The 12845-nt window shown below is 48.2% G+C and overlaps 1 protein-coding gene and 1 long non-coding RNA gene across 2 annotated transcripts in view; one reads left to right on the top strand and one right to left on the bottom strand.

The window, feature by feature from the left end:
- UNC119B (unc-119 lipid binding chaperone B) lies at positions 1-9621 on the bottom strand. Its single transcript, XM_044989626.1, has 5 exons — positions 9375-9621; positions 7282-7395; positions 6472-6583; positions 6012-6184; positions 1-5063 (listed from the first exon to the last, which is right to left on the bottom strand). The coding sequence occupies exons 1-5, from the start codon at positions 9580-9582 to the stop codon at positions 4951-4953; spliced, it is 720 nt and encodes a 239-aa protein (XP_044845561.1). The 5' UTR covers positions 9583-9621; the 3' UTR covers positions 1-4950.
- Positions 6160-12845, top strand: part of LOC123350843 — a 9760-nt gene continuing 3074 nt past the window's right edge. The window contains exons 1-2 of the long non-coding RNA XR_006573853.1: positions 6160-8745; positions 10696-11080. This is a non-coding gene — a long non-coding RNA (uncharacterized LOC123350843). The remainder of the gene's footprint in view (positions 8746-10695; positions 11081-12845) is intronic.

Raw genomic sequence — 12845 nt, forward strand, 5'->3', positions numbered from 1 at the left:
ATCCTGGTTTATTACTATTGCTTGGGACAAAATAACATTTTATACAAATAAGTCGCCTAGTTTACTCTCAACAAGGAGAGACATGACAAGACACAGTGGAATGAGGATCCAAGGTAGAAGGACAGCAGAGGAGGGAAATATCACAAGCAACTTCATTGATGCTTCTTGCATTCTCTGTGAAAAATATCTTTAAAAAGGAAAAAATATATTTCTTTTAAATCTCCACTGAACTGCTACTGTCCTTTGTAAACTAAGGGGAACCTGCAGCACCCAAGGATCATTCTTGGATCTAAAGGGACAGACGTGGATGATATGGAGACAATATGGACCAAGATTTGGAGGGCTCCCAGGGTAAAGGGCATCATGAAGCAGAGAGCCAGTCCCAAGTACAAGGAAATGCTGGGCTTGTTCAAATATCTGATTCACAGAATGAAGCAAGTATGGATGCTGGGTTATATTTTCCCTCAGACAAACTGGTCATGTGAAGATGTAACACTACCCATGTCCTGTTACAAATACTCTGATAGGAGTGCCAAAGCTTTGGGGCATAGAGATGCATTTGCAACTTGCCACCAGCCCAAAACCCACATCTAATATGCCTATAAATGTACCTCATTGACAAACAAAAAATCATAAGGCCATGTAGATGACCATGATATTTGCTAGTGCTTGTATCTTCCTTGACAGATGAAGAGGAATTGCTTGTTAGACATCGCCAGCTATCCATTAGCTTTGTCCTCACCATTAAGCCACAGGGAGAGGGCAATGTTTTATGACTCCAAGAGTTACAGCTGGTACTCGAGTCGCACATTATTAGACAGCAGTCATCTGTGCGTCTGGCAGGGTAGATGTTGGCTACTATGTGAAGAGCCCTGCATTAAGAGGGCATCACAAAGCCCAAAGCTTGATGTGACAAGACAGTGGTTCAGAAGACAAACGTTGGATTTAATGAAGTACAGAACCTGGAAGTGGAATTACCACACTACTTGGCCAAATTCATCTTGCTGCTCCACCACTTATCACAAAATATTATTAATCACCTTCCTGATTCGTTTCCACTAATATATCCTGTTTTCAAATGTTTTTCCCATTATTCCTGGACCTTGACTAGAGAAGCAAAATGAAAATCCCAGCTCAGAGAAGCTACAATGGGAAGAGACTTCCAGCTCTTCTCCTCTCTGATGAGAAGCACTTAAAACCATAAGGAAATACACAAAGGAAGACAGTTCATAACTAAGGGAGAGAACAGGGACAGTGATACCTGGTCATGTAACACTACGTGACCCTATCACACCAGCTGCAATACAAAATCTTCAGTCACCCATGGAACAGTTGTGCAGGAAGTTTCCTCTCCTCTCTTGCACAGCACATGGGCCTGAAGCAGTCACTGTGAGAATGCTTCAGACTGGTCCCAAGAGGACAAATACTTTATGGAGTTAGTTTGTTTGCATTTTTGGCCCTTTTACTTACAGTATAAGCTTAACTTCCCACTCCCTTTCCAGCCTAGTGTATACTAACAGAGGGAGGCCAGTCTCATACTGATCTCCCACCCACTAACTCCTTAGCCAACACTATAGAAATGTCTGCCTCATTCCATTAGCACCGGCTCCATACACACATATACCACACCGAAATGGACAGCCCATTTGAAGGGGGAGGGGGAAGAATGAGTGGAGATTCCCATTCAGTTCCTTCCTGGTTTGAGGAGCTTGTACTCAGCAGCAAATGACGCAGACTGAAGGCGAAAAGATTCTCTGCTAATCATGTTTACCAAGGGCAGGGAAGTACTCCACAGATCTTCTTCTAAATGGAGACGCTAACAGCATCCAGGAGAGAGGGAATACTGGATTATGCTCAGTATCCATAACTTCCTCTGCCTGACTAACCCTCCTAGGATAGTGTTGCCCTCTTATATGAGCCTTTATCTCAGCATGCCTCTGGGGCTAGCCTTTTAAATCTGGAAAACCAATGCAACTGGCAGCACCTCTTTTTTCCAACTGGGAAGTACCTGTTATGATCTTTAGTTTTCCCTTTCTTATTGCTGAGGAGATGGCACAGTAACACATGAGACACCCAGAGCACCAGTCCTTTCCTCTGCCCTGACTTCTGGGTGCTCAAGATGACCACTGCAGTTTGGAATGGACTCTTCTTCAGCAACTAATAGCCAGTCCCACATTTCCAGGAGTATACTCATGCTAGGCAGATGTACTCTGCAAAACAGCAACTAGATGGCATCCAACCACTGCCAAATCCTCCTACCTACACTAGATACTATTTAAAGATTTGATAATACATCTTATACATGTTGGGATGTTTGTGTACAGAGTATTCCCTGTTGCTGGCTCAGGTGATAACACATCCCTTCTGACTACCTCATTATCCATTACACTTGGAACAAATACAAACCATCACATTCATAAGAACAAGCAAGAAGTAGTTGCTTTAAACAGAGAATTAGACAAAAGTCATATTTAAAGGCACCTGGATTTATACTACACACAAGTTCAGCTGGATTTCCCACCAGCTCCTTGGGAATAACTAGTTATCTCCTTAGACATTCCTCTCTTGAGCATCCTGGAACACATCAGGATAGAAAGCACTTTTCTGGGGAATTGTGTCCTCTCAAAAGAAGTATGATGTACTTGTGTGAGAAAGGATCTTTCAGTATCACCATGGCACACTGCAAGGAGCTCTGGAGACAGCTCCAGCAAAAGGAGAACTAGAGACCTTTCTTAAGATACACCAGCTCTACTGATTCTAAACTACCAATCAAATAGGGTTACATGCACGTCCCTGGGGAAGCTGATGGGTATAAATGGCAGGAGAATTGTTCTTTACCTCCCAGCTTTCTAACACCACAGCCATACACACACATCTTGAGCCTGGTCACTTTTATTCTATTCATGCTCCCAAGGTATTTGTTGTGATGGTCCACAATTAATGCCCTCTCCAAAACAAAAATAAAGGCATTTGTGGTATCATTCATAATTAATATCCTCACTTATAACTGAAGGTTCTTTCATGATCCTTATCCCACATTTATTCTCACCTGTTACCTTGTAGCTAGTTGATCCTCTGTGCTAGTGCTAACGCTATTCATCTCCTGCCACACAAATGGAACAATGGCTTCCTTTTATTGTGTATATATTAACAAGCCCTAAGTTGTAACATCCACATTCCTACAATTGTGATTTAATCAATATTTAGTCCTGACAAAGCAGAGTCTACTTTGGACATTACTTAGCATGACTGGGAACCAACTGCAGCCAGTGTGTGTATGGCCACAAGGTGCATTTCCACTGTCTTATTCCACTGTCCGAGGGGGAACAAACGATACTGGCACCGATCAACTTGTCTAGCATAGATAAGGCCAAGCTGTTAGACACAAGAGGCAGGCCTGATCAGCAATAGGGCTGGAGTGCGAATGAATGGCAAGGTATCAGTGGATCAGGGTATCCAATATGACACCCATATAAGCATTTCACTAGTGCACATTTGCGTGGCAGAGAGCTAGACCCCAGCCTCACTGCCACGGACACACACTGTGTCAGTGCCTGACACAAATATTTCTTCCCATCTTCAATGCCAGGTGCTACATAGGTCTGAAACATACACTTTGGTTTGGCTGCTCTAATAGCTGTAGTAATTATCTCCACAGAAGTAGTCATAAGAAGTTTTCCAAATCTTAAATATAAATGATCCAACTAAATAGGTAAAACACTGGCAGAGGCTCAAATCCACATGGTTTAAGGATAAAATCATGTCAGTTCTTCCTGTTGGATCACCACAAGCAGCCACCTCCCAACAGTGCCTCAATGTCCTGGTCTGGGCAGCATTTAGGGCTCAGTTTAATACTAGCACAACCCTAAGCACTGGCCCAAGCAACACAAAGTCGATGAGTTGGTAACACCATTGCCTCTTACTATAATACCTTTGATGTGGTATTTTAAACTCACATGGGTTTAAAAATATATAAAAAGACTGAAGTCTAGGAAGATCTGCCTGCTAAGCAGAATGTTCTTCAGGTGACTCTCCAGGTTTTCCCCCAACCTCCAAAGAAAGAGCTAAATGGACAGACCTCCTACCCCCCCCCGTGTAGCTTGAGCAGAAAAATCTCTCACACAGATGCAGGGGAAATGAAGATGGCAAGATTAACCTCAGCCCTAAGGCTGAGCCCCACTCATAGCCCAATTATTCCCTAACAACAGCTCAAGGAGTGGGAGTCTGGCAGGTTGATTTAATGGCCAATTTAGTGTAATCTCTCTTTTCAAACATTCTGACCCTCAATTCGAATCCCTTGCAAGACATACTTGTAACAGATTAAGGAATCCTGGGAGTGGCCCAGGTCTCTGGAAGCAGAAGGAAGATTCCTGCACCATTTAAAGATAGATTCATCCCTTCTTGTAACTCTCCCCTTGAGGGATGGGGGAGCAGGGGTGCACACTGGGAGCCAGTCTTAGTCATTCATACAGACTGAACCACTATGCAGTAAAGAGGTTATCTGTCTTTCAGGCTCCACTGGCTACTTGGAGAAAGCAGATTCTCGTACTGAGAAATAACTTGCCCACATATCAGCTGAGCTCTCTGGACAGGGGGCAGTTTGCCCACTGGGTGGCACAGGGTGTAACCTAACAACAAAAACCATAACATCAATAATCTGCTAGCAGAGCCTTAGATTCCCTGATCCGAAACCTAAACAAGGTACCATCAGAAACAGAGAGAAAGCCAGAGGCAAGGTACATAAGAATGCCAGGGAGGGGAGTGTTGCAGGGAGATTTCCTTTACTGTCATAAACTGCCACCTCAGCCTTCTTGCTTCATGTTTTGAGTCCATGGGTGAAGGAAAGGTTCAGCAAGAGGCCCTGGTGCATGAGACAGCAGCACTCCTCCCTTTGTGCACGTCTGGAATGGTTAGGGATAGCACAGCGTCCAGTGGACATGAACGCAATGGTTACTGTCCCCCGTTGTAGGCATAGTCAGCCTTGTTGTGCATGATCAGCTTGTTGTCCACAAAGTAGAAGCTGTCTGAACGGGTCTCATAGGGGTGTTCAACCATCAGGCGGACTGTAGGAGAGAAAGGTCATGAGTATTGTGTCTGGCACATCCCAAGGGGGCAGTGCAGTGTTAGAGGAAAACAAGCATGTGGTAAAAAAAACCCTTTGTCACTTTGAAGCTCTGCCCCTAAGGAGAGGTAAGAGAAGCAAACTGGTGTGACTGTGAGAGCCTCAGGAGCTCTGCACTGGCCCACCTGGTCAGCCTATCCACAGAATGCAGGTCTTCAGGCTGTCAAAGCAAACTGGAAGAGGGTGGATCAATTTCACACAGATATTCTGGACCCTGTGTCAGGCCACAGTACAGCAGCACTGAACAAGTACATTCCTCCTCTGAGACCTGCCTGGTGTGGAGTAAGTGGAAAAACTAACGTCACTTGCACGCCCAGCTTGTGTATTCAAGTCACATACAAACTCAGCTCATCCTCCCTCTGCCAGACATATCCAGAGAGTGGCAGAGAGCATTCAATTGTTCCTGTTCAGTCTGTCCCTCAATGGCACAGCACATCTTGTAATAAAACCACACAGGGAATATTCACAGCTTACCATCACAGATGGCTCTCCACAGGCTCCCAGAAAAGAAACAACCCCAGTCTGCAGCTGGAGGACTCAAACCCCAAACAGTGGGTGCTATGAATGTGTGTCTTTGGCCTTTAAGGGAATATTCTCTCCAAGTCACCACGGTTACCTCTTGGACTATGCATTGAGGCATTATGTGCAAAAGCCACTGTGACTCTGAGGTCACTAGCTGCCAATAAAGGAAAACACCAAACCTCAACCATACAGCATATGAAGGCAACTTGCTCAAGACTACACAGTGAGCCATCAGCAGAGCCAGAAACTGAACCCAGATCTACCTGTTCCTAGTTTCCTGTCCCACCACATGACCATCTATCATCTCAGGGAGAGAGAGCATTTGAACACAGCAGCAGTAGTTCAGTGAGGGAGGAAGGATACCTACTGAGGTCCTCTGAGAGCTGGGGGAACTCATAGATGTGTTCACATGTGTTCCTGCTGCTGGGGATGCAGAAGCCAAAATCAAAGTCAAAGTTCTTCAGCAAGCGATCCCGGAAGTAATGTCTCTCAATCATTCGGAAGTTTGACACTGGCTTGTCTCCCACTGTAAACTCCACTCTGCAGGCATAGGGCAGGAGAAATACACCTCATGAGACCACCTAGCTCACTTCAGACTGGGAGAGGCAGACAGCCTCAGAGCTGTGGTTATGCAGAACCTACCAATACGGCTGATATCACTGCTAAACCGAGGCAGATCTTGGAATCTTCCCTGTCACTATTAGCTTTTTAGTGAGAACTGGGTTCTCACTAGTCCATTGTTAAGTTCACCTATGAATTGACAGGGTTGGTACCTAAAGTTCCCTGGAGGCATTACTCCCCCCCTCTTTGTATGAGTTTTTACTCACGTTGCACCGACTGTCCGGAGACGGAGAAATGCTGGGGTGAACTGATAGCGAACGAAGCGGCCTGCACTGGTGTCCACTTCTCCACTGTCATCCTCTTCCTCATCATCTTGCTCTAGAAGAATTTACCAACTCAGAGTTAATCTTCTGATGTTCTAGGAATAACATGCTGATGGCTTGTAGGTGGTATACAGAAACCATCCAAGACATTGCTCAGACACCTGGCACCGCAATATCTAAGGACTGTTCTTTGATATGCTACTGGCATTAAGAAGTTAACAGAGAGCAGCTTCATAGAAAACACAATTGATTACATGGACCAGAAGACCCTGCTCACAAAGATGCATGTCCAGGAATTAGCTATGGAAGTACATAGATACTTGACCGCTAGCCTTTTACCTCCAGGATCTGCACTCCAGTCTTCCTTTGCCTACTTACACATAAAGGGATCTTTGGTGGGACTTAACTATGGAATTTGATAAACCTTGATCTAGTGTTCAGGGGGGAAAAAATCAAACCATATCAGACCACAACAGCAGCACCACAACTATGGGGCATGCAAGTCCCCAAACACTGGGCACCATCTGTAACAACCTTGCTGAGCTGAGGAGGTAAAGGGATCTCTAAGCACAGTATTCGCATCCCACCGAGCTCACAAATGGAAAAACAGTATCAGCCTATAGGGACGACACAGGTGAACTCAATACACTTTGCATAGTGAAAGATCTTGGTGTTTGGCCTGCACAGCCCCTTCCCTGCATCCCACCAGAACCCATAATATCTAGCCCTTTCCCCACTGTCAGCAGGTTCTACCTGAAGCAGAAGGCTTGGCAATTTCAAACAGCACTGTCCCTGTCTCCAGGTCCCGGATCTTGAATCTGGTGAAATCGATATTGTAGATGTTGTCCTCAGGTTTGCATAAATAATCTAGGAGATAGAGGAACATATTAGGGGGCTCTTTTGCTCACGACAGTCCAGATCAGGAGAAGAAAATATGGGCCACTAACCCATATGCCTCAAAGGTTCTCCTCTCAGATATCAAAAGGCCTTCAGCAACATTAACTAAGCCCAAGCACCTTAGAACCTTTAGGGATATTTCCCAGAAGTTTCTGGGAGAGTTGAGGGGGGCAAACAGCAAGGAAACCAAAAAAGCAAGTTGCCAGTTAAACTAATCAAACAGTACAATGCAGTTCAGCATTTGGACTCAGTGCTGACTGAACCAAGTTACTACTATTCATATGTATATATTGTATAACTACTATAAGTTACTAGTACTACTCAGCTATATATACTGAGTGAGCAAATCCAATCAAAGAGGGGAAAATGAGGCTATTTATTCAGTATGCCACAGTTTAACACAAGCACCACCTAAGCAGCATCACTCCTGCAAAAAAGCCAACAGGACAAACTGCAAAAGGGAAGGAGAGTTTGGCTCCTGCTTCATCAAAACTACTGGAAAGTGAGAGACCAACAAACTCGAGGAGTAGACTGAACAAGGCTGACAAGCAGTCTCAGGGTTTCAGGGATATTCATCCTAGATAGGCAAGTAAAACAAAACTTTGATGATCAAGCCAATTTAGGACCTGAAACCAAAAATGTAACATCTACATGGGCATGCATGTGGAACTTCACAGAAAAATCTGGGTCCCTATGGACCAATACAGTCTCAGTATTCCAGACCCTGACAGATTTTGTCCCCCAACTTTTCTGTCTGTGTGGACAAACCAGAAAAGGTGGGATGCCTCAGCACCAAAATGGACCCAGTTGGAAAAGCAGAGATCTATCACAAGAGCCTGACAACTTCTGACTTTCAACCTTTTCATCTATCCAGCCAAATATGGCTGCTGAGAGAGGAAGCAGAGTAGGTCCTTCACCTAGTCTAGACTAGGATGTTTTCTGGAAGGGATAGTGGGGACCCCAGGGAAGAGGTGTCCTGGACCGGAAAGAATATTGTCCTGCCAAGGTTACTTCTGGTATCCTCAGAAGAGAATATCAAGTTCTGCAGAAAGACTGATACTGGGGCCGCAAAGAGGGTAAGGTATACGGAAGGAGTGGGCAAACTATGGCCCAGAGCCTCATCCGGCACTTCAGACGTTTTAATCCAGCCCTCAAGCTCCAGCCAGGGAGCAGGGTCCAGAGTTTGCCTTGCTCCAGCTGGGGCCAATGGGAGCTGCAGGGGCAGTGCCTGTGGACAGGGCAGCACGCAGAGCCACCTGGCTGCGGCTCTGTGTGGGAGCGGGAGAGGATATGTGCCACTGCTTCTGGGAGCTGCTTGAGGTAAGTGCTGCCCAGAGTGTCCACCCGTAATCCCCTCCTGTGCCCCAACCATGATCCCGATCCCACCCTCCGAACCCCTCGGTCCCAGCCCAGAGCACCCGCCTGCACCCTCAACCCCCCTCGGTGCCAGCCCAGACCCTGCACCCCCAGCCAAAGCCCTCACCCCCACCCCCAATTTCGTGAGCATTCATGGCCCACCGTACAATTTCCATACCCAGATGGGGCCCTCGGGCCAAAACGTTTGTCCCTCCCTGGTATAGGGGGTCCCTGGGGGAATGCTAATGGATGTGGGGTTAAGGTGTACGGGATCCCTCGGGGGCCATAGTGTATAGGGTTTCTGAGGGGATGATAACGGCGTCCCTGGGGTAAGGGGTGGTGTCTCGGGGAAGGCAAATGGAGCCTCTGAGAGGCAAAGTGTATGGGGTCCCTGGAGGGGATCCTCAGACAAACGGCCACGAGGTCTCCGTGGGCCTCACACTCGGCTCTGCCGGAGGAGCCCGGGGTCGATACGTGGGGCCGGACGCCCGCGAGTGGGGGCGCCCGGGGAGGGGGCTGGCAGGGGGTCCCGCAGGGCGGCGGCAGCAGCACGGACGGCCCCGCGGTGCCAGGTCCCCCAGCCCAGCACTCACTCTCCGTGACCCGGCCCAGCCCCAGGACGTGTTCGGGCCGGACGATCTCCAGCGCCAGCAGCTCCGACTCTGAGCGGGGCAGGGCCGCCCGCGGCGCCGCGTCCCCGGAGCCCCGCCGCCCCCGCAGCCGGCTCAGCACCCCCCCGCTCCCCGGCGGCGGCTTCTTCTCGGGGCCCGGCGCCGCCACCCTCGGCCTCGAGCCGCTCATCGCCCCGCCACCTCCGCCAAGATGGCCGCCGCCTCCCTCCGTAGCTATGGGAGCGAGGGGCGGGGCACCGGCGGGGTCAGAGGGCAACGGCGCGATGCTTGGCAACGGGGGTGGCGGCGACGCCGGAAGTACTTCGGCCCCTCTGCTCGGCTCTGAGAGCCCGGCTGGGGACTGAAGCTAAGCATGGTCCACTGCGTACAATGCCTGGAAGGGAGACCCAGCGTGCTCCGGGCGCAGAGCCTGGCCCTGAGGGGGACGAGGGATGGGAGCCCTGTGGCTACTGCCACACACCCCTTCTCCCTAACCAGCTAGACACGGTTATTCAGCATCAGCTGCCCCCGCGCCTACGTGGCAGGGATCAGCCTCTCCCCCCCTGGAAGTTACTGTGCAGAGCAAAGCACAGGAGCTGTGGGAGTCAGGACTCCCGGGTCCCGTTGCCAGGACTCCTGCCAACGCTGGGCTGGCTCTGCGCCACATCAGGGCTCTCGCGCTCTCTGGGGCAGCTCAGGCATCGCTGTTGCAGGGCTGGTTCCTGTGCCCTGCAGCCCCAGCCGGAGGTGGGGACACTGAGCAGGCTGCAGCAGAAGAGCTATGCTCACAGAAAGGACCATTGACAGGCAGAGCAGAGCAGTACAAGGATCGGGGGCAGGGTGGGCACTTACGCTTTGGTGAACTGATACCAGGGAATCAGAACCAGTTTGGATGATTTGTTACAAGAAAATATGGCATAAGGCCTATTTCTTAGTCCTGCTAAGAACAGCTTTTGTATTCTGCACTGTGGATGCCCTAGTCACATCTCCTCTGCGTACCATTCTAGACCCGAAACCCCATTCCAGCTCTGCCCACATGCAGCCTTCCCTCTCAGGGCACAGCAGAGCGGAAATAGTGCATTTTCTAAAACTAGCCCTGGATCTGCAGTACTGATCAATATGTCTGAGCACATGAGGAGGCACCTAGGGCAAATTAACATTTCAGAACAGCTTCAACAGGGTTGCATAGATAGCATGCTAGGCTGTGTGTTCACACCTACATCTCATTCTGAACAATGCTTTTGCTCTGCTCAGCCCATGGCTGGTGTTCACCCATTTTAACAATGTTTTGTTTTTTTTTAAGTTATAGATGAAGCACCTGCTTCCAGCAGCCATAGCAGTCAGTCACTGCAGAGATTCTAAGGTGGATGAATTTAGGCTGACAATGCAGAGACTCCTAGAAATTAATTAAAGAGATGGAAACAGCACTGCTCCCACACACAAGGCTTCAGGGACTGAATTATCCTCTAAGATGCGTCATGAGGCCCCATGTCTCCCAGTAGCTGTAGTTCGAGAGGCAGCTAAGCTATAGCCCTCAGCAAGCACAGATTTGGAGCAAATAGAAGCATTACTATATTACTCATTAATTTAATTGAAGAACGTATCTTCTGGGGCAGCAATTTAATTACAGAGAATGGGTAGCTTCCATCCCTGAGGAAAGAGAGGAGCAGTAGCATCACAAAACAGTGGTAAGTCATTTCACTTAATGAAGTGGTTACAAGTTGTGGTTTCTTGATCTCCAAGCACCGACCCACACAGCCAGTAGGGGTCTGAACCCTATAACTAAGGTCACAGGCTTCCATGAATTTTTGTTTATTGCCCATGACCTGTCAGAATTTTACTAAAAATACCCGTGACAAGATCTTAACCCTACCTACAACTATTCCATTTTGGTAGTGGGCCAAGTCAGCAGCAGAGTTACAATCTAGGATACCTTCGCTCACCACGCCAGCCTCCAAGTACCTGACCCAAACTCAGGCTGAGTGGCTTTGCTTTTTGCACCTCCCATCCTTCCTCTGCATGTTTGAGGAAGTAAGCTGCGTGGGACAGATCCAAGACTTCCAACATCTCTGTAAAGCCTCAAACACAACTATTATTAACTTCCAGGTGGTCTCTGGGCCAACAGCTGGCGCTGCTTCAAAAAGAACGCAGTAAACTCCCTGCTTTTCTACCCCAAAGGAGCAAATGCCTGTACTGCAGTTGGGAGAAGCTGACAAGTAAGGCAGGGCTCTCTGCTGTATCCGAGTCTCCCTGCCTTCTCTCCTCTTTTCAGATCCCCAATAGGCTCCTTTCCCCCAATCTTACCGTCAATTACTACAACTTATCCATAGCTAAGATTGACTCAGGACACTGCAGTTAGACAATCCTACCAGTCATTTCATGTGGCAGCTGCTGCAGCTTCTCCTTGTGGGGCTGTGTCATTTTTACTATCAGGCACCGCAGTGACATCCTAACGCAAAGGGATCCAACAAAGATTGTTCCCCTTAGTTTTTGATAATGCTCATATGTAGGTGTTCACAAGTCACTGGGGTGAGTGTGTGCAGCTGACTTTGGTGATGGGGTCAGGGGAGCACAGGCGGGGCAAACAATGTGTATTTCAGACAAATGTTTTTGGCCCATGGATGTCATCTCTCGTAGAACTCCTTGGAGCATCATCCTGAAAAAGGGAAGAGTTAATAAAGAAAACAACCCACCATCTTCAGTTTAGTTACACAATATTAATAAGTGTCTTTTCCAACAGCCCAGTGGAAAAGGAGGAGTGCTACTCTCCACCTCCTCCTCCCTCCCTGCAGCAGGTGGCTTTGTGTAGTAAACGGATGGAGCTTTTCCTTCCCTCCTTACAGGCCCCACCTGAAATGCTGGCTGGGCCATTTAGTAAGGCCTTATCTACACATGAATACACAGCGGTAGCACTGTCCCTAGCCTGATGTGATCTGCCTTACACCCAGACCTTCTTCCAGCAGTGGTTCTCTGGGCATCCCTTGTTGCAAGTTACCTTGTGCCAAATTACCCACCCAAAATCCCTGGTATTGGCCAAGAAAGTGCTGTACACTCAGCTCAAACACCCAGCCACATTAGTGCCTCCAAAGAATCCTTACAGCGTTCAGACCCTGCTGCTGAGTCTTTACAGACTGTTAATTAACCGCACCTGCCATGCCACATGTGCTGTCCTGTAGCTCAGGGGAAGGTGGCAACATCTGAATAAGTGGGTAACCCTGATACCCTCTCTTTGCTCAGGGATGGTCCCCTTTGCCCCCCTTTCTGTCTTAAGCAAAGATTGACATAGATCATAGTACACCCACGAGGCAGAATCTGCCTCCATCCTGCCTGATCAGAGCCAAGAGCCTCTTCTACAGTGGATTGTAAATGGAAACAGCTAGGCCCATCTCAGCACTTCAAGGAATCTTGTTGTGCAGTAAAAAACAAGGGTTTGGTTTTTTGTTGTTTTTTTTT

This window comes from Mauremys mutica, chromosome 16, assembly GCF_020497125.1.
Source record: "Mauremys mutica isolate MM-2020 ecotype Southern chromosome 16, ASM2049712v1, whole genome shotgun sequence".
Classification (NCBI taxonomy): domain Eukaryota; kingdom Metazoa; phylum Chordata; order Testudines; family Geoemydidae; genus Mauremys; species Mauremys mutica.